The sequence below is a fragment of the Micropterus salmoides genome, unplaced genomic scaffold (assembly GCF_014851395.1).
Source record: "Micropterus salmoides isolate LMB-PRFRI ecotype aquatic unplaced genomic scaffold, ASM1485139v1 Ms_hic_scaffold_2748, whole genome shotgun sequence".
Lineage (NCBI taxonomy): Eukaryota > Metazoa > Chordata > Actinopteri > Centrarchiformes > Centrarchidae > Micropterus > Micropterus salmoides.
This window is the reverse complement of record NW_024041982.1, coordinates 1-25,000: the sequence shown is the minus strand read 5'-3', so window position 1 is coordinate 25,000 and position 25,000 is coordinate 1. Positions and strand designations below refer to the sequence as shown.

General features: G+C 39.9%; 1 protein-coding gene across 1 annotated transcript; it reads left to right on the top strand.

Annotated features, from left to right (window-relative positions):
• Positions 1–5,897: 5,897 nt before the first annotated feature.
• On the top strand, positions 5,898–24,896 carry card11 (caspase recruitment domain family, member 11; the record flags this gene model as incomplete). Its single annotated transcript, XM_038691952.1, has 17 exons — positions 5,898–6,268; positions 16,258–16,457; positions 16,646–16,783; positions 17,215–17,391; positions 18,701–18,849; positions 19,023–19,202; positions 19,630–19,776; positions 20,173–20,298; positions 20,504–20,698; positions 20,845–20,985; positions 22,587–22,656; positions 23,192–23,388; positions 23,550–23,656; positions 23,802–23,836; positions 23,952–24,075; positions 24,181–24,382; positions 24,770–24,896. Coding segments are annotated over exons 2-17 (2,305 nt in total), but the record flags the coding sequence as incomplete, so codon positions are not given.
• Positions 24,897–25,000: the final 104 nt, after the last annotated feature.

Here is a 25,000-nt window from a genome sequence, read left to right as displayed (position 1 = left end):
ATGATCACATCAAGTGTTGTGAGTTGTCCTGTGCTGCGCATGCAGGGAGGGTCCACAAAGTCACGTGCCTTACCATTAGAAAAGGAGTGGGAGAGGCTGAGCTGTAGCCTGTTTGCTGGAGATGATGAAAACACAGAGTAGGTCATCTGAGACTGGTGATATGAATGAATTACAGCCGTCAGTGTTTATACTTTGTGGCTGTTGTTCCGCTGTTGTTCCTTGTGTGTCCTTTGCAGCTATGACGTGAAGCAATGAGCCTATCTAGCATGGGAGTGCAAAAGGTTGTGGTTTGTATAAGTGCAGAGGTGCAGAGGTGGGACCAAGTCATCGTTTTACAAGTCCAAGTCAAGTCTCAAGTCTTAGCACTCAAGTCCCAAGTCAAGTCCCAAGTCCAGACCGATCATGACTGGCAAGTCCGAGTCAAGTCTCAAGTCAAGGACCAACAAATCCAAGTCTTAAACTTTGAGTTTCGAGTCCTAAACAAGTCCTAATGCGCTCTTCACCAAATTTAAAAACCATTTCAAAAGTTTTTACAAGTTAAAAATAAAAACAAATGTATTGAGCTATTGTTGTTTTATCTTAATTAACATGTTTTGATAATTGGTGGAAGCAGCTTCACACAACAGCTGCGGCCGTCTCTCTACACTGTTTCGACCTGACCTTTCTTTTCTCCCTGTGAGATGGAGGAATTTATAAAGTTGTGTGGCGCTGCGTCAGGCCCCCAGCTGTTGTGCATGAATTATGTGTAAAATTCATCCAGCCAGAGGGTCCAATCACAGCGCACTGGTAGCAGGCCTACTACACAACCCATTGAAGGTACCAGAGAGGGAGTGGGTCGCTGGGGCGTACAGGGCCAGAGACAAGAGAGTCATGAGTCATTGGTGTTAAAGTCAAAGTCGAGTCGCAAGTCTTCTTTGATTTTGTCAAGTCGAGTCTAAAGTCATCATTTTTGTGACTCGAGTGGTTAGGTCATACCGGTGTCAGCTGTGCTGTTGATGTTGGAAACAGAGTGGTAGGTGAGAAGCCAATGGCGCAGCATTGAAAAGGAATAGACGTTCATCCACTGGTCATCAGTGAAGCCCTGGCCCACACACAGCACAGTGAAGAAATCCCCAGACACCGTCCCATCCAGCTCTGCTATGGGCACCGGCTGATAGAGAAAACACACACGCACACAAATATAACAATATACTGTAAAGTGGTAAAGCTGGACACTAATGTTGATATCTTCTTTACATTAGTGACAGTTGAAAGCTTCGCTCAGCTTTACAGGCCAAATAAGAAAGCAGATTGCTCACCTGACGTGACCTGGGCCCCTTGAAGAATCCTCCTGAGGAAGCACAGCCTCCCTGAGTGATGCTAGCATAGCGCAGCCAATCGACAAACTTCTTACTCAGGAGGGTCACATGATCTGCAGCCAGGTGGAGAAGTCAAGTGCAGAAAAAGGATCCTGATTTAAGTGTATGTAGTCTTTCCTGATGAACTGTCTGTTTTAACATTCTGTTTTAGCTCAGCTTTAAATCTGCCACCATCTGTTACCTTCAGTGAGGCACTCGGGGCTGAGTGTGAGGATGGTGTTGAGGATGGGCAGGGTGTGTGTGAGCGAGTGAGCTGGCCCCTCTGACTGTCGGCTTTCCAGACTGCGAAGGAGCTGAGCGCAGAGAGACGACAGATCAGCCCTGGATCCAGCCTGTTTGGGGTTATAGTTTCGGAGAGAGTGTTAAGTTTATGAGTGTAGATCTCAAAACAAAACAAGCTCATTTGTTTGTCAATATGTTACTGTGTGCTGAATCCATGGTTAGTGTGTGTCTCTATGTATTTTCACACCACGTGGTCTGAGTAGAGAGTAGTGGCACAGTAACTAGCTGATTAATCAATTGACAGAAAATGAATCACAAACAATTTAAGTTAAGAGGCATTACAGCACACCTGTGAGAGCAGCAGGGCAGCAGCATGCGTGTTCAGTTGACTGATGTTCTCCTGGTTGTAGTTCAGTTCCTGACCAGAGAGGGGCAGTGTCTCCCTGAGCACAGCTGAGCTCAGCACCTGAAGCGGCTCTGCAGGTGATGAGAGGAGCGATACAACCCTCTCCTGAAGCTCTGCAGGCAACCTTTCGTCCATGACAACAGAACAAGACGTAAGACGGTGGCAGGAATGTTACGAATGAAAGCTCATACTGAAAATTAAAGAGTTTGGAGCAGCAGACAAAGACTGATGACTGGAAAGGTGAAGCTCAGCAGTGTGGCTCTTTGTGTTTGAGCTTGCTACCTGACAGGGCAGGTGAGATCACCACAGACAGTAATTGGGGGTTTAGAGGAAAGAGATAGAGTGGGAGGATGAGGAGGAGCTGGATGATGACGGAGCAAGTTGAAAAGAATAAAGAAATTAGGATTATGGATGCTGTATGGGAGATGCAGGTTAGAGCTCTTACTTCCTGGTATACTTGGTGGCAGAGAGGATGAGGTGCAGCCTCTGCAGGGAGTCAACAGTCTCATGGCAGGGCTCCTTCCCTTGGAGCAGCTTGACTAATCTGCTGTAAAACTTCTGCAGCTCGGACTCCTGGATCTCCCTAGAAATGACACACACAGTGCACCTGGTTTTGTCTCTGTGAAGTCATTTAATCAACATCAATCCACACCATATTTGGTAACTGACACTTTTTTGACAATATACAGAGTAAAGAACATTATATTATTACATTACATTAGAGCTGAATGGAAAAAAAATAATAATTTAGGTTATTTTGACTGACACTGCAATATGATTTGCGATACTAGGGGGAATTATAATTTTTTAACAAATTATTCTCATTTTCTTTGAAAAACATATTTAAATGATTACGTTGTGATTTTTGAAAGGATCTGTACCAAACAAAGATGTTTTTTGAAAGCTGTAAAATATGATCTGTATGCCAGGCAGCAGGACAGTATTTAACTTCAAATGGACTTTTGGCACACATTTTGCCTTTAACAAATATTGCACCTCCTGTGATTTGAAGACAATAATGTGATTTTGATTCATTGTTATCTAAATTACATTATTATACCTTTTTTTTATGTGAAGATGAAAACCATACTGTTACAGCTGTATGTATATCCGGTTTATCATCTTGTGGCTGCTGTTGACATTCACCCCAGACACAAATTAAGAAAAAGCACTGCGGAATGTGTGTGTATATCATAGATATATATATAAAACTACATGTAGTTTTATTTCTTTTATGTTACCATATTTTAATGTAGGCCTGCATTAAATTATCTGTTAAGTTCTGTGTGTAGCCTGAAGTGACTACAAACTTTCTTTTCCCTATATAACCTTGTGTTGCATAATAATAAATAAACTACCTTGATACTTTACTAAAATACTTTACTAAAAACACAGAAGGCGCGATAATGAAAATCTCTGTTCATATCTGTACCAGATGTACAGTTTAGTCTTTACTCCAGGCTTATCTTATCCCCATACTTTGCAGGTAAAGATTTTAGGGATCCATATCCACCAAAGTTTGGACATGAGAAAGAAAATGTACAGTAAAATATCAAAAGTAAAAGTACCCACTATAATCAGTGTCAGAGGTGTGGGAGGCATTTACATCTTTTACTTAGCAATATCGCAATATAAAAAACACTGCTGTACAAGTAACGCTAAGTTTAAGTTTACACAGCTTTGACAGGCTAAGCTAGTTTTAGCCTTGTTAGGTCCGTGTACGTTCTGATAGTTTGTTTTTTCGTTTGACTTTGATTTTCATCTAACGTCACCCTGGTATAACGTTAGTGCTGCATAGAGTTACAGATCCGACCGTTCTAAAAGCTTGGCTTTTATTTTAATATCTATACTCTTACTTCCGGTTCACCTGGCTCACGGGTCTTTCTTTTCTTAACGTCTATCTTCAAACGGAAAATGAAAACAGGAATTTCATAGAACCAAAATCGGATCATTATTTGAATTTGGTTTAGTCGTTTTTCGTTTTTGGATTTAGAAACCAAAAACGGGAGAACGGCTCTTTTTTTCAGTTTCTTCGTTTTTGGTTTGAAACGACAAACGAAAAAAAGGTGGTTTTCTTGTTTATTCGTTTATTGGTTTATTGGTTCAAACGAAAAAACAAACTATCAAAACGTACACGGACCTGGTTAGCTTAGCAGAGGAAGCACAAACTGAATGTAAACCACCGAAGAAGAAAGAGAAAAAGAAGCAGAAGAGCTGAAGGTGGCAGATACAGTTCTCCGTTCGTGTTTTCTTACCTTGCTTGTTTGATTAAACTCTCTGAACCGTGAGAATACATTTTGAGAGAAGGTCGGTATTCCTCTTCTGCAGTCCTGTCTGCAGCGGAAAGTAAACAGTGCGGTCGCTAATCGAGTCCTGACTGGAATCACATGACCGTCACTTTAGTTCCGTGTTTAAAAGGGGGACTCGGCTCCGTTCAAACGCTATTGTAGACTTCTCCATCCAACAGTACATAGAAAAACACGATCTCCATTCCATTATTTTATATTTAGTTACTTCCTTTAAGATACGGCATTTTTCTGTTTCAAATTTTCACTTTTTTTTGTTTCACTTTTTTTTGTTAAATTGTCTTTAAAAGTTTAGTTAAACACTTGCATTTGATTTTACTTTTATGCAAATTATCCCCCAAGCTGCATGTTCTTGCTAGAGGACCAAACAGTAGGCTAACATAAACCTGTAGCCTATTTTACAGCCGGTTACTTTACTGTGCTTGCCCTCACCGATACAGGAGGAATGACTAATAAATGTGTAGGCTAGTAATATCTTGTAGACTACACCCACTTTATTGGCTAAAACACTGCAGAAACAGGCTTTTTAAGGCAATGTATTCAAGTAGCCTATGCATATCCTATTGCTTTTTTTAGGTAGTTGCACTTTCTTTCATTCATTTCGTTCAATTTCTGTTTTTTAAACCGTATAGCCTAATTCTACTCTACTCTTCAGATAGAGTAAACTATTATAGCCTTCATCCAGGTTGATCTAATCCCAGGGTTTTGCAGATAAAAATGTTAGGGATCTGATTCCCCCACTGAAGAGAATTCAGATCATTTAGGCTTCTTAAGTAAAAATTTACCACATAAACAAATACTAGATTACAAGGAAGGTCCTGCATTCAGATTCTGACCTGAGTAAAAGTAGTAGAAGTAGGCTTGCCTACTTAAAGTATAAAAATTAAAAGCATTCATTATGCAGAATGGCAGTGTCAATGTTGGAAGCATTTAGATCTTTAATATTGAAATATAATATTTAAAAGCCTGGAATATAAGATATCACTAAAGTAAAAGGGTGTAACTATTATCAGCAAAATAGGCTACTTGAAGTTAAGTAAAAGTAAAAATACTCATAATTCAGAAACTCCAGAGATATTCTAGAGATAGATAGATAGTATTATTATTACTGATGCATTAATTTACTGTTGCAGTGGGTCAGGTGAAATTTTTTCTATTTTATCCTTAGCTAACTATTTGTTAGTTCGAACAGTGCATCCTGTTTTAAAAAGTTCATCATCTGTGTGTAAAATCTTGAACTGTAAAGCAATTATCCCTCAGATAGCTGTCAGATAAATTGAGTAAAAATATGTCCATTTAAAGTGTAGCCATGTGGAGTGGAAGTAAAGCAGCATAGAATGGAAATAGGCTACTGAAGGGAAGTACAATATTTCCATATTTCAAAATAAGATTTGCCTGATATGTTATCATGCAGCTGAAGGTTAGATAGCCTACGATAAGATAAAAACTTTCTACTGAAATGAGAGAAGACAGCACTTAATTTTGACCAACTTTAAACACCTAATAAGTCCCTATATGACTGAATGAATACTGTAACATCCCTTTGTTCGTTCATTGTGAGCGGATCTGATGACAGACGCGGAGCAGAAAGTGAGACAGATCAGAGGCTGCGGGGTTGCGCTCTTCCTCACCTCTCTGCAATGAACTTGTTATTTCCATCCGAGCTCTCACCGCCCGCCTCCGCGCTCTCTCTCTCTCTCTCTCTGTCTCTCTCTGACTCTCTCTCTGTCCATCTCAGCGCGTCAGGGCCGCAGCTCCCATGCGCTCTTCAGTTCCTTTAAACGTCCTCGCTCTCTCTTTTGGATAAATGGAGACAACTTGAGGCTCTTGGATTTATGGTGAAACAACCGGTTTAGTGATCAAAACAACAACAACAACAACAAAAACAACCACAACAAAACTACAAAAACAAACAGGCTACCACGCCTCGGAGTTTGAGTCCCTTTCCACTCTTCGGACTATCCGCGGCTCCCCAGGTAAGCAGAATAACTCTAACCATACCTCTCTTGTCTATATAAGTGCTGAACAATTCAGGAATAACGAGATATGTAAGACAAGTTGCCGAACAGGTTTGTAAATGTGCGCCAGTTTGAATGGAAAAACCGAGACGTGATATTAACTCCGCAGCGACGACAGCCAGTCTGTCACAACCCGACTATGTGCCATTTACAGTCGCATTATAAAGAATACAGCACCTGTCAAAAAAACAAAACAAAACAAAACAAAACAAAACAAGTCACTTACACTTTCAGAAGAACTGCACGTTTGTCCCTTAAAAGTTGCTAAAATGACTTGTTTATATAAGTTGATGAAAACTATTCATTTGGATGTGAGGACATCCATTCTGAAAAGCAGCTGCACCTGTACTGTGTTTATCTGAATGTTGTTTAAATCTAAAGCAGATCCTGCGGTAAAATCCATAATGACATCTTCTTGGCTTGTAAATGAAAAAAGTGATGTTTGGTAACACAATATCAGAACATCTGTCATCATTTGTCATCATTTGGCCATTATCTGGCATCCTCAAAATGGTTGGGATTCCAGTACCAGGTGCGGAGGACAATGGTATCCAGTGAGGGAAAATCAGGGAGAATCAGACACACAAGTCATGTATGGTGGTGCACTCATGCTGATGTGATTGCATTCAGCTTATTCATTGTGATGCACTGTTCTCAACCTTAATTAATTGTTTTGCTGAAATATGTTGTAATATGAGTGTTCAGTAATATGTTTTAAGGAATAGAAAGATCCCCTCCTTTTTAAAATTATACAGAAGAAGTATAATACTTTCCATTTAACCTTACAGCCGATGTGCCCTCACTTTTCAGATGTAATATTATTAACCGGAAAACGCTCCATAGGAAGACATAATTCAGTTTCTTTTGGAAGCCAGTGCAACCCCTTAAAAACTGTCCCAATTTTAACAGAAAAACATGCCTGTTTTCTCCTATATGATATTAAAAGTAAGTCCTTTTTTCAAATTGTGCAAATCATACAAACTGCACATGTCAGCCTTCAAAGAGCCTGATTTCAGCCCCCTCCTTCCCCTCTCTCCAGCGACAGAGTCCACATATCAAATTCCTATAAGCTTCAGCTATTCTGCTGGACAATGGAGCCTTTATGATGGTTTGTACACCTGAACCAATCATACCTGCCTATCAGCTAACTGGCCAGCCAATCATATCCTAGTTCACTAACAGTAAGCCTGGACACAGCCTCTATAGGATCAGCCTCTATAGGATCACTGAGCCTCCTCTCTGACATTGACTGCCTTTGAATTGTCGAGTTGATTGTATTTGTGCGAAGCTGTCGAGAGATCAAACCATTACTTTTGACCCTGAAAACCATGATAATTTACATGCAAATTCACTGACTTTGGTACACTGTTTTATATTGTGTTGCGCTATAATCTTAATTCACCCATGGGTCAGTGGCACGCTCACTTCCGGTAGATTAGATTTACTATGTGATGGACTGTTTGGTCTCCCTGACATCAATTCTGAGTTTGCCTATGTGTGCAGAATACAGTTGTGGTTGGCTGACAGTGTAACATATCTGGGTCACAATGAAGCTCACTTTGTGGGACAAGTTCATACACATTCAAAAAAGAACTAAGAGGAAATTTGTTTTTGTGTCACAGTAATTCCACACAGATCATTTGGTGTTAAATTGACAGTGATGTACTGAGCTGTCACGCTCAAAAAACCTGTGTTACATCTAAAGACTCAATGTCTGTTTGGTTTAAATATATCCAAAAGATATATTGATCAGTTGCAAAAATATCAATTATTATATTATTATAATATTCCATTTCCACTAAACCACTAGCAACAATGGATGCTTGTTCCTCACTAACATAAAGTAGCAAACCTTTACATTTAAAGTGTCCTCTAAAAACACTGAACAATACGAAAGGTATTGACTTGTTTTGAGAAAGTTATTGTAGCAGTGAAAGTATTAAAACTGTGTAAACAGAAAAGTAAAATATGAAACAAGAAGCAAAATAATTAAAATCTAAAAAATCTAAATTATGAGATCCAGCGATTGTGGTGTTGGAGAATAATACAACATGTGAACATTTTAAGTAAAGTCAGTTATTGGATGCAGATGCTCTAGGCAAGCTCATATCACACGGTTGTTGGACATGCATTTGATGGTGTTCTTTTCCAAAATGTAAGAAATCCAAGTTAGTGTAAACTGGTCTTACTTTGGAACACTGCAAAATGTTTTTGTGGCAAAACAATGTAGTTCTTAACTTAAATAAGTGATGCTGCTAAATCGCTAAGCCAGAAGATATAAAAACACCTATGTTTTTTTTTTATAAAATGTCTATTTTTTTCTTTATTGAATAAAGACCTTAAATACTCACTGTTATGACCATAATACACTTACATACTCTCTAGAGATCTCGAAAGGCTCACAGTGGCACTATTTCACAAGTTATTTTCCTTCTGGTTTTTAAAGGGTTAATCTCCACAGTCAGCAATTCTCATTCATTAAACGTTCATACGCACATATTTGCTCCCACATTTTGTCACTCTCGAGTTGTCCTATCATGAATAAAAGAAATCTTATCTAAAAAACAATAAAAAATATTAAATCCAAAACATATATATATATATATAAATATATAAATATGTGCACATGTGTGTTTGTGTATATAAATATATATAAAACAAGATAAAAGAATTGAAATAATTACAACATGTAGCACCCATTAAAAGCCATAAGATGAGTTTTAAGAAGAAATTTATAAGAGGACGCTGGGTTTTCCGCAGCTGAGGGGCCTGGACCGCAATAGCCCTGTCACCTTTAGTGACATGTTGAGATTTGGGAACCAGCAGAAGGATCCTGCCGGGGGATCTCAAATACCAATCAGGTTCACAGGGAGTTCATCAGGGAGATAGCAGTAAAATCTGAAAATCAATTATAAAACTGACAGGTAACCAGTTAAGTGCAGCAAGTCACGTAACGTATCGTCATGGCATCATACTGCACATTATGCTCTCATGTGATATATGAAGTGAAAGCCTACTTTGAATGATGTTGGTTGTAGACTATACTGTATGTCCTTATATTGCATGCTAAGTATAAACACTGAACTGAAAACATTTGGTTTGACTTCTCCAAAATGGAAATACAAGAGGTTGCAGTGTGACTTAACACTTGCACATAGCATGACCGTGTCTGCGTCTTTTAAGTCTGTAGTTGTTGACAACATACGTACATATTCCCTGTTCTAAAAAAAACCCAAAAAACAATCAACTCCCCCGGACCACATTACTATAAACAAAAGAGACTGACTGAGGAGGTCTAAAACAGAATACAGGAAGAAAGCTACTACTCACATCTGGTTTGAAAAGGAGGAAGCAAGGATGAGCTTTCTCGGTAATGAACTCCAAAATAAGAGAAGAGAGAAGAGGAAACATTTATGTGGTTACTGAAGGGGTCTGTGTGTGTGTGTTCATTGTGTGTCTGCATGCAGTGTGTACTTCTGCATGTGCATGAGGGCATGGGTGTGTGTTGGTGTGAGCACTTGCGGTTTCATCATATGCTGTGACTGTGGCAGTATATACACACTGTAGACACAAATAAGTGTTGAAAGAGTGTGATATTTTTGTCTTTGCCTCAGACTGCATCTGCAAAGTAGCTAGTCATTGATTTTGTTCACTGACTGTCTGAGTGGCTAAATATCTGAAAAGTCACTAAAAGGAGCTGAATATTCACAAAAGGTCAGCGTTATTTAGTGAAAGTGACGTTTGCCTACATTTTAACGTAGCGTATGTCTGTATTTATCTGCAGCATGAAGGCACAAGCTCGAATCGTCACATGCACTTAGCAGATGACAGTTGTATGCAAAAGTGTGTGTGATTGTATGTGTTTACAGGGGCAATGACATCAGACAGCATTGATTTGCCTAACTGTAGTCTGCAAGTCACAAAGCAGGATTGTAGGATAACACCCACTGTCCAGCTAGTATGCAAATCCCAGAGATGCATGGACTGTGTGTGTGTATGTGTGTGAGAGAGAGTGAAATGATAGAGAGTGGAAATCAAGTGGGAGTAAGAGGAAGATAAAGAGAGTAGAAATATGTCTTTAGAAGAGTAAAAAAAAGGAGAGGCAAATGGAAAGACGTCAGTTGGTTAAAGTTTATGTGTTTATGAGGGAAACAGATGAAGTAGAGAATGTGTGGGACCCGAATGAGCAAAGTCTCACTCTGCGACTGTCCTGTTATACATCAGGAAGCCTCACATGGTTCTGTTGCAGATCTGTACATGTGGCATGCAAGTTGTGAATAAAACTGGGAACCTAATTGTCAAAAAAAAAGAAAGAAACAAAAGACTCTACATGCTAGCAGCTCTGTGAGGCTGCTTACGTACAGTGGTGCTTTTTAGCTAAATGCTAATGCTAGCATAGCAATGTGCTCACAATGGCAATGCTAACCTGCTGATGTTTAGCAGGTATAATATTTACCATGTTCCCCATCATTAGAGCTAGATTGGCCGATGTTACCTTGTTGCAGATATATCGTTATTGGTGTCTAAGTCGGTAGCTGTTGCAGTGCAGAAATGTCAGACTAGGTCTGAGTTCATTTAGAAACAGTGTCACCATTATTGGCAAAAAATGTATTACTTACAAACACGCACACACATGCACCTTAGATTACTCTTCAATACAACTAACAGGGTTTCTGCCAATGACATGAAAGGCAAGAGCACGTTTGTTTACTTCTCTTTCCCTATTGCGTAAGACTAGCACTCTGGCAGTCTGCCTCACTTAATAATAAAGAACAATTAACAATACATTAAAAAAACATTGATATTACTTTTACTGCTAAAAAGGATGACTAAATATGGTTGCAGTTGTGGACTGGTCTTGGCTCTAGATTAAAAGTTAGGACCACCAGAGTTATTACACTTCATCCCAAGAGAGACGTAAATGTGTGTACCAAATTCCATGGCAATCCATCTAATAGTTGTTGAGATATTTCATTGTGGACCAAAGTGGACAGACCAACATCCTTTCTTTTGATCCATGCTCCTAACAGTCACATGCCCAACATGATCTACATCAAACTCATAATATTCTTACAAATATTTACTTTGGCATGAAGCAAACTTATAGAAATTATGTGATTACCTGAGCCTGCTTTCCTTTGAGGCAGGAAATATATTATATAGATAAACAATATTGTGTTTCATGGGCCATTTTGTGATTTGGTACATCTCCCTTAATCTTGCAGACAACCGACCACATGCAGCGTTGGAATATAACTACGTTTACTCAAGATCTGTACTTTCCTTCTACTCCTCTACATTTCAGAGGGAGATTTGGTGCTTTTTACTCCATTACAATTATGTGATGATAATTGATATGCTTATACAGTATAATACTGTGCTATACATCTAATCTACTCAGTGGTATACACAACATTAAACTGCTTTTACATGTTTTTTATTTACTTTTGATAACATTTAGCTGATAATACTTAAAATTTTAAATTCAGGAATTTTACTTGTGTCTTTCGACTGTGATATTTATTCTTAAACCTGCAGTGCGGAACATTTGTATCCCCATCTGGCAGTGAGATTAATCACACAAACACTGTCGACACGTGCTTTTGATGTATGCCACCAGGTAAGCTCGCTCCAGCCTCATATTCAAAAAGAGAAATTTCACAGTTCAAAGGAAATAATCCATTATTTAGGTAGGGCAAATGTAATAAAGTACAATTTATCCAGTTTTAAGCCACATTTCTATGATCCACTTTTAAGATCTTGGTCGTTTGTTACCATATCTTTCAACCAGATTTAAGTCATCGGACACCTGGATCTTTAGTTAACATGAGCAAACATGATGTTACTCCACAACGTCATTAAACTATGTGTTTTGGGTTTTTTTAATGTGAGAGACCCCTAGCGGCAGAAAATGACATACTGTGCGTTTAATACACCTGGTGCTCAGCTATAATTATTACACACAAAGAAAAACAATACCTCCCCTAGTGGTCAAATCAGACATTCATATAAACAGCTCCTACACCCTAGCCCCATACTTGTGGTGGTGTGCAATTACAATTACCAAATAAAATAATCCAAAGGAGCCAAAATATAAGCATGTTTGTGCATTCATCTTCCTTCTTCATTGACCAGAGGTTACAAGGACATTGCCATTGTTGTGATTTGATCTTTACCATCAGTCCTTAGTTGCGTGCTTCCATTAACATGCAAAGCTTGGTGACAGTTCTTTCAAGGAAGCATGTTTTGGTCCTCAGTTGTAAGCGGACTGTACCTTTCCTATCTGAAAAAGGTCTTTGTCACTTTACCATCAACCAGGAACTATGCTGAGCAGAGGGGTCCATGATAACAACAATGACAGTAACAATGTTAACACATTAGTTCCTGCGTGGTTTCATCAGTTTTGTCTTTCCCGGAGCAGTGGCAGATATGTCGGGACTCACCTTTTCCAGAAAATAGATGAATGAAATTGTTTCAATCTTCGTTTATAAATGTAGAAATAATTTTCCTCAAAGAGGAAACTTGACCACATCGACACATAAAACATCAGATGGCATTTCTGCATGAGTCAGGTCAGTACCCAGTGAATAGGTTACCTAAAGATGTATTGCTCAACTAGCCATGCATGTAAAAACCACGCCATGTCTTTTGAACAGATTTTGACCTCTATTATCTTTAAATGGACCCTAGTAATCCATTCACATATTCATAAATGGTGGCATGTCTGGCAGAATTCTTTCCACTGGTAGGCCAGCCATTTTTTGTTGTCCAACCTTTCCTGAAAGATGGCAGCACATCACACAGTCAGTAATAACCTTTTTGCAGGCTGACTTTGCACTAGTGATCCAATAGGTTTATTGGAATAGCAGATAGCACGTGATTACATCCAGGACGCCCAACTTGCTTGTGAATGTGCTGCAGAAGGTTAGATATGGGTTGATTCTTCAACAAAATGATAGGATGTTTTATTGCCTCAGGCATTAATGCCTCCTCCTACTTCAAACTGTATGTCCCCGCTGCATTGCAGACATCCTTTCTGTAAAGACAACAGTTTCGTTTTGGAATCTATCCTGTTGACCGTAGCGAATAATAGCCATTTCTACATTGCTGAAATCATCCTTAGTCAGTAGCAGAACCGTTGGATTGTTGTTTTACATCTTGTTTTTGCTACAGTTCACTGACTTTACTTACTTCTTAATTGTTGAAGTACAGCTTTAAGCTTCCCTACTAAAGTGGCTGAGTAAAATTTGAACAATCACTACAAACTGCATAACCTACTCCATATTTTAAATATAGCCGCGAGCGGCAATGATCGGGATCCAAGAAAGTCGCGAAGAACGCAACATTTGACATTTTCAGAGGAGAAGAACGGACGCAGACGATTTAAGAGATTAAAGAATTTGGACTTTGAGATAATTGCGGAAACGCCAACTTTGGGTGAAATGTTCAACCCACCAGCGGCATTTTGTTTTTCCAAGATTTAAAGTTTAAGTTGCACAAACACTTTCAGGCAGAGAAAAATAAGATTTAAGTGTCACAGGATCCAAATTAAATAGAGAACTACTATGATCTGAACACCACCATTATCAGCAAGTCCGCCTCAGCCACCTTGGGATTTGGACCCTGGACCTTTAGATCTCCAGAGTAGGTGACTTACTGACTGAGCTACTGGTGAGAGGCGATTTCTCCACACCTTCTCACAAGTGGAGGCAGTGACGTCACGTGCCAGCCCTGGATAGTTTTTTCAGTTAAAACTTAAAACGCTTACAAATGTAAAGATGGTGGTGAGAAAATTCTGAATAAAATCACACATCATTCTGCTGGTTTTGGGTGTGTTGTTGTTATTATTTTGGTATTTGATCCAAAAAGAAAATGTTGTGCATACTGTCCAAGTTACAGCAAGATACTGAATATCACTGCAGACTCACCGTTTGACCGGTCTGAAAACCCATAAAAACACTTGATATCAGTGTTCTGTCGATCTCTGTCGAGTTTGGTAGCGTTTGAAGAAAGACTTGTGGAGACATAGATGTTAATTGAATTAGCATATTCTGAAAAATATAGAGTGACTGACTTCTGAATTGGCCATAGGTTGCAGTGAGGCAAACACTGACGTCACAAAAATTTCAGCTCTCTAGGACATATGGATCATTTTCTTAGATTTTTTGAAGTTTGGAACGAGAAATGTCTAGAAATTTACATTTCTTGTAATAAGCCACACCCACTTTGCGCAATCATTACCAAATTTTATACATCAACTGAGTAGGGACCCGAGATCGTACAAACTGAATTTCGTACAAATCCATCCAGCGAATTACGAGGTATAAACTTTTTGCAAGTGTAGAGGAACAATATCCCAGGACTGCTCAGCAAAGCTCGGGCCAAGCATCTGAGCAGACGCGTCAAGTTTGGTGACAATCGCTTAAGCCAGTTTTGATTTACGGGAATTTATGTAAAATTATACATAAATACACAAAAGTACAAATTTTTGGAAAAAAAAAACAGATTGACATATCAAAATTCTTTTGATAACTTTTGATCAGCGACGTCTGTAGATGATCCTGCCAAAGTTTCAGGTCAATTGGCGAAACCATCTGGGACAAAAATAGGTTGTAGAGAAAAGTGTTAAAAAGTCATATAATTTCACATTTTTAGAGAAGAAGACCATTAAAGCAAAGATGCAGATGAATCCAGAGATTAAAATAATGACAGACGTTTGACTCTAAACAAAGCTGTCTTCGAGATAATTGCAAAAACACAAAGTAGATTTTTATAGCGCCACCATGAGGTCTATGAGGGCAATTTTTTTTTTTTTTGCCTGAGTAGTGGGTGGAATTTGCAACCTACGTGCCAATTTTGGTGAGTTTTTGCTGCCTAAACACTTTTAGCGAAAAAAAAAAAAGAAAGAAAGAAAGAAAGAAAGAAAGAATAAACACTACAAAAACAATAGGGTTCCAGCAGCTTTGCTGCTTGTATCCCCAAAAATACTAACCTATCCAAGAGCAGTAACTCGACATCTGTGAATGCCCTCAGCCTCTTCCTATGAGGACAAGATACACCAATGGTTTACCATGTTTAGGGTGACCAGACGAAAATAGGTGAAATTCGGGACAGGGGAGTTGTGGGTGGGCATGACCTCCAGTACAATACATTCAGTGTCAACAAACAGTAAAACCAAAACAAAGTGTCCATGAAGTTAGCTGTGATTAGGACAAAACACAATGATAAAAGCATCTAATAGTGTGAAAATCATGATCTGTTAAATTGACATTTATTAATTTTAGCTGACCCTTTTATCCAAAGCAACTTAGAATTTACATATATATCAGAGGTTGCACACATGTGTCGGATCTCTCCTTCTCCATGACTACATGTAGACTACACTTACCCCATCCTCTGCAGTGCCCTCCGGGGTGCCACTTTTGTGAATAAATGTTGTAAAGTGCCCTCTAAGGTGCAAAAAATATGATGAATGGCCCTCTGCAGGGACAGATTATCACAGAGCCTACTGGGCATGTGCTCAGGGCCCAATATCGTATCGCCCAAGAAATTTAGCTGTGCTTAGTTTAGCAGTGAAGCAGCTTTTGTTGATACTCAGAAGGTGTGAATTTCCAACGAATACTCATTAACCCGCGTCATTCAGTTTATGAACACTGTTGCCCTGCCACGTGAAGCTGGTGCCCTTTTTGTAGTTTTTTGTCGCCCCTGCCCCTCAGACCACCTTAGTCTGCCACTGCAGCTGAGTACTTCTTAGCACTACTGACCCTGGTATCTGTTATTTGAGTAAGGGCATTGTCATAGTCACAGACAGACACACATACATTGTAGTGCTAATCTCCCTTGCAGTGAGCATCTTTTTGATTCAGCAGCGATGATGCAAAATGACATACAGTATAAATAAGCACACTGCACAGCCAATAACCCCTGTTGGTTTTACCACATTTCAGGGTGTAAGAGATGGAAAACGGTGCATCTGATGATGTGGAGGCGCTGTGGGAGAAGGTGGAGTGTAAGCGTTATGAACTGTGTCGGACCATCTCCCCGGCAAAGCTCACTCCTTACCTTCGCCAGTGCAAAGTCCTGGATGAACAGGACGAGGATGAGATTCTTAACTCTATGCTGCTGGTCTCCAAAGCAAATCGCACAAGTAGGTGGACAGATGTGTGTGTGCGTGTCTGTGTTTGTAGAGGAAGTATTGATGTATCCGTCATTTTATCTCTCACAATAGTTTTCTCACCCCAGGCTTTAAACCAGACTTAATACGCTGCAGTGAAAGTATGTGGTTTTGGGCTTTTGTGTTTTGAACTTGAAGTATGTTAATCAATCCTCTGTCAGGCCGCCTACTTGACATCCTCCACACTAAAGGAGAGCGGGGGTATGTCGCGTTTCTGGAGAGTCTTGAGTTTTACTACCCTGACCTGTACAAGCTGGTCACAGGGAAGGATCCCACTCGACGCTTCTCCACCATCGTAGGTGAGACACACACCTATGGATGCAGACACACGCACATACATGCATGGACACACAACTTTGACATACATAGAGAGTTTGATATGGGTTTTAGTAATGGATAATTATTGTGTTTCTGAACTGGAGCAACCCAGGACTGGAATCTGCTTGAATTGCTTAAAAAACTTTTTATCGTAAAAAAAACAGGTATGAAAGGATTACATTAAAAGAAACCCATTTAATTGCCAGCTGTACAGTAACACAGTCTAACCCTACAACAATTTTCATAGATCCTGTTGTGCTGGTTGAGGTGATAATTTATCTAAATCATCTTACAATGCAATCCTGTCACACTAGGTAGAGTAGATGGTGCATTATATGGAGAATATATTATACTGTAATGTGTTATTTTTCTCCGCCTCTCCTCTCCACCTGCTGCCGGTTCTTCACTGCAGTGGAGGAGGGTCACGAGGGTCTGACCCAGTTCCTGATGAACGAAGTCATGAAGCTGCAGCAGCAGTCTAAAGTCAAGACCCTGCAGCACGTTGAGCTCAGCAGGAAGAACTGCACCCTGGAGGACGAGCAGAAGAAGCTACGGCTGGCCAATCAGGAGCTTCAGGCCTTCCAACAGAGTAAAAATACATTATTATTATTTTGGATATTTTCTGATCATAACCCGTAAGCGTCCCTCCATCTGCGTTTCTCCACTGCATTCTTTACACAAGAGGAGACTTCGGATGGTCATTGATAAAAGATGCTCAGTATCTGAAATGGTTGATCATCAAATCCAAGTCAAAAACTTATCCGCATTTACTGAAAGTGCTACCCCATCACAAACCGCACATGGTGCACCGCAGTTGAGTTTATTAAGGCTAAGTTGCCAGTCACATTGTCTACCAAAGCCTATTAATAAAACTAGGACGCTGTGGTAGGCACTTTGTTATCATATCCTGTGTAGTTGAAACCGGCAGCTGGTGTACAGGCACGTTCACTTATAAACAAATGCTAAAAACATTTTGAGAGTACTGTTCAGGACAGGTCAAATCAAATGAGGAAGATGTGGTTGGCAATGCAACTGTGAAGGAAACTAAGAGCGGACATATCAAGAAGTGGTCTGCCTGTTCACCCCTATGTTAACTGCACCGAGAACCTTCAAGTGTAGCTCCAGTGTGTGTTCACGCAATTGAGCTATAAAATAACGTAATGACCCTTCCTTATTTTTTAGTGCCCTAGGTCAGGGTGACATCTTACTCAACTTCTCTAACTGCAATGTTATGACCTGGCTTGTTTCCCTGTTCTACATCTCTGTATTCATATAGCTCAGCTATTCGTGACAATAATAAATAAATAAAGGCTGTTGCTCACTCAAGCCAACAGGTGCTAACTAACACTGCTAACACTGGTGAGCCAGCTCAGAAGGGAGCATGAGGAGCTTAAAAAAGATAATTAGGTTTATTTACTGTGTCTCTGTGCTAGTTAGTTCATTCAGAAATACTCTCATTCTTGTTGCTCTAGCTAACAGGAGCTAACAGACTAAATCAGGTAGCAGTTGTTGAACTAGCTAGCTTACAAGAGGCAGTGGACACGAGGTTGGTTGAAAGGTGAGCGATTACAATACCACGGTCATAAAAAGTGAATTATATTATTAAATTATTATTATTATTATTATTATTAAATAAAAATGATATCTTATACAACTATGTTGTTATGACGATTAATAATCATTTCATAACAATTGGATTTATTGTCTTTATTTTATTAATATTGAAATCTTGGTGCTCCATATTAAAAACTTTTTTGGATTTACCTTTTGACATAACATTACTTTTTTATTTATACATTCTGTAATAATGGCTAAAGCAACTGGTTACCTTCTAGGACTATTATCCTGGACAAGACATGCATGTGCTACTGTTTAAATGACTACGCTTGATTCTCCAGGGTACAATAAGTTAAGAGAAGAGAGAAACACCTACAGCGATGAGCTGCTGAGAGTGAAGGATGAAAACTACAAACTGGCCATGAGGTACGCGGCGCTGAGTGAGGAGAAAAACATGGCTGTGATGAGGAGCCGGGACTTGCAACTAGAGGTAATCAAGGATATGTGAATGCATGAAAACACATAGATTTATATAGTCATTACCAATTGCAAAAATATCCAATAAGAAATGAGCAATATGGGTATTTGAGGGAATAAATCAGGGATCTCCCCCTCAGCTCCATGCTAGTATCTCACTATTCATTCTGTGTCCTCTATGTATAGATTGATCAGCTGAAGCACCGGCTGAACAAGGTGGAGGAGGAGTGTAAGATGGAGAGGCGGCAGAGTCTCAAGCTGAAGAATGACATTGAGAACCGGCCAAAGAGAGAGCAGATATTTGAGCTGGAAAGAGAAAACGAAATGCTCAAGATCAAACTACAGGATCTGCAGTCCATCATACAGGTACTGTATTCTTAAACACACATTCATGCACACACACGATTAATACGCAATGTAGCCCTTGGCCTACTAGAAGTTTTTTCAGTCAGGAAAGCAAACCTTCTTTGTAGAGACAGAAGCTTAGGCTGATTTTAATCAACTACTATTAGCTATCTGTATTCTTTATGTGTACATAATAACATACAGTTACGTAACTTCCTGGAAATATGTTACATCCCTGTCACAACTTAAACCTGTGATGTAATTATACAAAGCATACATTAACATTCATTTGGAGTTATTTTTCTGGATAGCCAATGAATGTAAGTCCTATATACACTCTCCTTTTAGCTCTTTGGTCTCCACCAGTTCCTGAGAAAAATATCTTTAGAAGCAAAATGCTCCAATATACTGATCATACCCAACAATGTGTGTGTTTCTTAATGCACAGCCTGGACCCCTACCTGCATCAGACAAGGCCATCCTTGACATTTTGGAACATGACAGACAGGAAGCACTGGAAGATAGACAGGATCTGGTCAACCGTCTCTACAACCTCCGTGAAGAAGTCAGACAAGCAGAGGAACTACGAGATAAGGTAATAAACACACAAGCAAGTACATATTCACATTTGATATGTGGAAGTTAGATAAGTGGTCTTGTGATGAGATTGTGGCTTGTTTGAATCTTTGTTAGAATGTATGATTGTTTGGACTAAGAATGTGATGCAGAGTAGGGGTGGGTGCACGCAAAGTTTGGCAAAAACACAACTTAGAAACACAAACCCATGACCAGAAAGGCCAAATACCCCATGAGACCATCTGTGAAACACACCCTGTGCAAAAACCCCATCTCAGGCCTCTCTTTCTATGTAACCTGGTCTTTCAACTTTCTCTCTCTGTGTTTCTCTTCCTGTATTTGCCATATACTATAATTAACTATAAATAACACTACTTGTGTGTGTGTGTGTGTGTGTGTGTGTGTGCGTGTGTAGTACCTGGAGGAGAAAGAGGATCTCGAGCTGAAGTCCTCCACACTGCAGAAGGACTGTGAGATGTATCGCAACCGAATGGACACCATCACCATACAGCTAGATGAGGTGGAGAAGGAGAGGGATCAGGTGAGAGTGTGCACGCACGCACACACACACACACACACACACACACACACACACACACACACACACACACACACACACACACACACACACAGATTGTTGCCACTGTGTGTTATGAACATTTGCAATATTGTCCATGTTTATGTGTATTTATGAATAAGATGTTTTTATTGTTGTGTTGCTAACTTCCACTCTCCCACTGCCACAGGCGTTTCGAGCCAGAGACGAGGCCCAGCACCAATTCTCCCAGAGTCTCATTGACAAAGACAAATATCGCAAGCAGATCAGAGAGCTGGAGGAGAGGAGTGATGAACTGCAAATTGAGATTGTACGCAAAGAAGCCAAGCTAGTCACATTGGAGTCTCGCCTAAGACGGGTGTCCAAGGACGTTGTGTTGGACCAGGTTAGACACAGCAGAGTAGATTGGTGTACAAGGTTAATGTGGATGATAAATGCTCATATTGCATCTCTGGAACTTGCATCTCAGCTAGCACAATTCCCATTGTCTACTTTCGAAAATTTGCCAGTATTTTTTTTCTGTTATTACAGAGTCTGCCGAGGGACCTGCCTCCGACCATTATCTCTCAGGGGGCGGAGATCAAATCAGAATGGTCAAGCGATGAGTCGCCAGAGGATAAGTTTTTATCTGAGGAGCCTCGCCTCAAACGCAGACCTAATCTCAAAGCAGGGGTCAGCCACTGTCCACTACTTACACTTTCTTACTTAGTTACTTAATGGACATTATAGTTAAGGCCAGGTCCCGTATTTATCAAACTTCTAAGAATAGTCCCACATAAAGACCTAACTTTATTAACCTATTTACTCCTACTTACAAAGTCTCTTACTCTCAAGAAGTTTAGGACCTTTAAGAGCAACTCTCAAGTGATCATATTAATAATCACACATAGGAGCAGCAACAGCCAATCAAAGACAAGGATTATCCCTACGTTTGCCCTATTTTGAATATTTTAATTTAGAAAAATCCTTACATTTTACTCAGTGATGTTTTTCGGCTTTATTTCGGTTTATTTTCACATTTTCAAAAGTTAACTTCATTTGTCCTTAATATCTCCAGTAGAATTTATTTACAATTTCAATATATTTATCATGTATATAGGGCTGAAATAATATGGCACTAAAAGGAAAACTTAACTGGAGCAGGAAAGAAATTCTGCTGATATCATGAATTTCGTCACACATGCAGACAGTATACATGCATGGAAAGTGCCACGTGTATCTGTGTTTGCACCAATGACAAATGAAAAAGAAAAAGTGGCCTATTAAATGATCAAATCAAACACAAATAAAAGACTAAATGAACTCTATTCTGAATGATACTGCTACACGTTAATGTGTAGCTTCCATTCTTAAGATACAAGTAGAAGTAAAAGTGAAAGTTTTTACTTTAATCTTTCACTTAAGTCCAAAATTTCACATTAAGCAGTTCGATAAAACACAAACATGTGCCTCGATTATTGCAGTGCCCTCCTGGTGGGTCTTTCAGCTTGTGCGGTGAAACCCCTGCAACTGGTTCAAAATGCAGCAGCGCATCTTGTTTTTGATCAGCCCAAAAGGGCTCGCATGTCACTCCATTACTGAATGACCTCCTCTGACTACCCGTGGCCTCACGTCTTAAATCACATTTAAGTCACTAATGCTTGCATACCGAGTGACTACTGGGTCTGCACCCATCTACCTAAACTCCATAATACAAGTTTACGTTCCTTCTCAACCACTGCGCTCCTCCAACGAACACCGCTTGGCTCTGCCATCCCTTCACACAAAGCAGTCTCAGGCTGTTGTCATCTGTGACACCACGATGGTGGAACGCTCTACCACATGCCATCAGAGCAGGGGCGTCCCTCTGTAACTTCAAGAAGCTCTTGAAAACTTTCTCTTATAACACCTCTAACATCTTACCTCTAACGTGCATTTCCTGTGCCATTCTTCTTCTTCTTCTTCTTCTATCCCTGTACAATTCTCTTGTATTGACTTGTATTGTTAACTCTTACTTCTTTCCCTAGATATTTTCCCCATTGATGCCATAGTTGCTATAAGCTCTTACTAGTACTTATTATCAGTTGTAGATCTCGTGCTGTAATGATGCTTTGTTGTAGCTTGTATGTTGTTGCTTGTATGTTGTTCCTCAAGTCGCTTTGGATAAAAGCGTCTGACAAATGAGTAAATGCAATGTAATGTTATAAACATTAGCCATATAGGAAGGAAGTATATGTTATCAATACAAGTACAAAATAACCGTAACTAAAAGACTTTTATGTTTTGTATTTTAGATCAGAGTTAAGTCTCCTGTCTGTGTAGCCAAAGACCTTCAAGTCAACTCAGAAGCAACTCAACCTGCAGGTAACACATGGCCAAGTAGTTCATTCAGATAGCATATTTCACAGTAACAGATGTAAGGGCAGAAAAGTGTTTTCTTCTTACACTTATCATCTTTTATGCAAGTACTTATAAGAGCTCTATTTTTCTCCTTTTATTATGTCTTATATATTGTTTTAAATATTTAACCTGTTCCATCTTTAATATTGTTCTTGTTATTCCAGTCTGTCCACATGTGTGGGGTTTAGGTCAGGGATGTGGGGTTGTTGATTGTTTTCCTCACTAGCTGTTCTTCTCCTTCCTTGACTGTGATCAGTCAGACTGTGTAAATGATGATGCAATTGTTTGCTCCCGGCCAGACGTTAGTGACAGTCTTAGGAGACAGAACCTCTGGTCCAGCTGATTTTGTTGTAGTACTTCTCTGTTTATTCTCTTTTGTTAAATAAATTCTTCAAAGACAACGGTTCGTTGTAACTCAATTATTTGCTCAACCTCTCACCAGGAATACAATTTCCACGACAACAGTAAAAGTTAATCCACATTTGTCTCCAACTTTCAGCTCTGTCAGTCAACGGAGGAGATTGTCTGGAAATCCAAATGCCAAACTCGCATGTCAACAGCCACTCCCTCCCTGCCTCCCCCAGCATCCCGATATCCCCCACACATCCACTCTACTCAGCCCCCCAACTCTCGTACCCCTTCTCCCCATCCCCCTCCCCCCTCCCCTTAGGGGAACAGTCCAGCAGACCAAATATGGTGAGGTCTACCTTCTTAAAATATTAGTATTTTTATCTCTTAGTTTTGTGTTGTTTTGTTCTGTATTTGGTAAAAATTATGAACACATTGTTCACTTGAGACATACTTGAGTTTCCGTGTCTGTAATTGGAACGTATGCTTTGTTCACTTGAAAAATCCAGCTGCGTTACCGTAATGACAGCATCCTGTCTACGCTCCCCGAGCCGCCAGAGAAAGCATCACTTTACCGCAGAGAGAGGGAGAAGGAACATGACTTCGTACCCCGCAGGTAGTCACAGCCCCATAGTCTATACTATTTAATAAATGTGATCAATTTAGTGATTTCTTTCTCCTTTTTGTGAATTTGACCTGGTTTGAATTTCATTTCCTGTTATGAATGGTTTCAAAATAGTCTGATGTTGGGTCTCTTTTAGCCCCTTGGACTTTGATAGTGACAACATGGAGTTTGGTAAAGTATACTTTAACACATTGTCCAAAATCGTACTAATGACGTGTTTGACTGTATTTATCTTCTGTCTACCATTTTTTAAATGAATCTCTCTGCCTGTCTGTCCCTTCCTTAGAGGACGAAGTAAATTGTGGTCCACCTTCAGTCCACTCATCCTCCTCGTCCCATCAGTCCGAAGGAATGGACACCTACGACCTGGAGCAGGTCAACAATATCTTCAGGAAGCTCTCTCTGGAGAGGTACACTACAGACACTCATGCACTCAAATACACAAGAGTTACGCTCACTTAAAAAACACCTTCCAACGTCAAAAATGTTGTGTATGTGTGTTTGTCTGTGTGCAGGCCGTTCCGTCCGTCTCTGTCCTCCTTCTCTAGGATCAGCTCTTCCCTGAAGCCGGTGCAGGAGCTGTCATTGCTAGGTGACAACCTACTGAAGGAGATCACTCTGATTGGTGGCAACGACAGCGGGATTTTCATCTCATCCGTACAGTCGGGCTCCAACGCTGAGAAGGCGGGGCTACGAGAGGGCCACCACCTCCTGTTGGTATGTAGTTTACAGGCTGCATGAGTTAAACATGGGCTGTAAAATGAGGGAATGTTCAGCGAGGTACATTTTTGTCCAATTAAAACCACTGGATATACAAATAGAAAAGAACCAGTAAGCGCCTAGAACGTACATAGACATTTCCAGAAGAAAGTGTAACAAATGCAGTGTCACAGTTTGTCAAACACAGAGAACATGAGAGATTCGACCCAAAATGCAGACGTTTCATATTAACAGATGACATTCGTTTCTCTTGATCCCTTGTCCAATACCCGTTATCTATAATCAAGGGACTAATTTGCAGAAGTACCAAAATTAGACATGACACTACAAAAACATGAACACTTAAATCTGTTCATCTGTCTTGCACTGTGATTGGCTGACCAGCTTGAAGGATGCGTACGTGGGGAGAACCAAAGCATTTCATTGGATACCAGCACTCAGGAAGAAGCCCACTGGATGCTGCAGCACTGCTCTGGACCAGTCAAGCTGCACTATCGTGCCAACTATGACTGTAAGCGGTGTTTCCTTCACACTTGTATAAATTTTTTTGTGTAACGTATGTACTGTATCTGTAAATTTAAGTGTGTGTGTTTGTATGCTCTAGCTCTCCGTCGT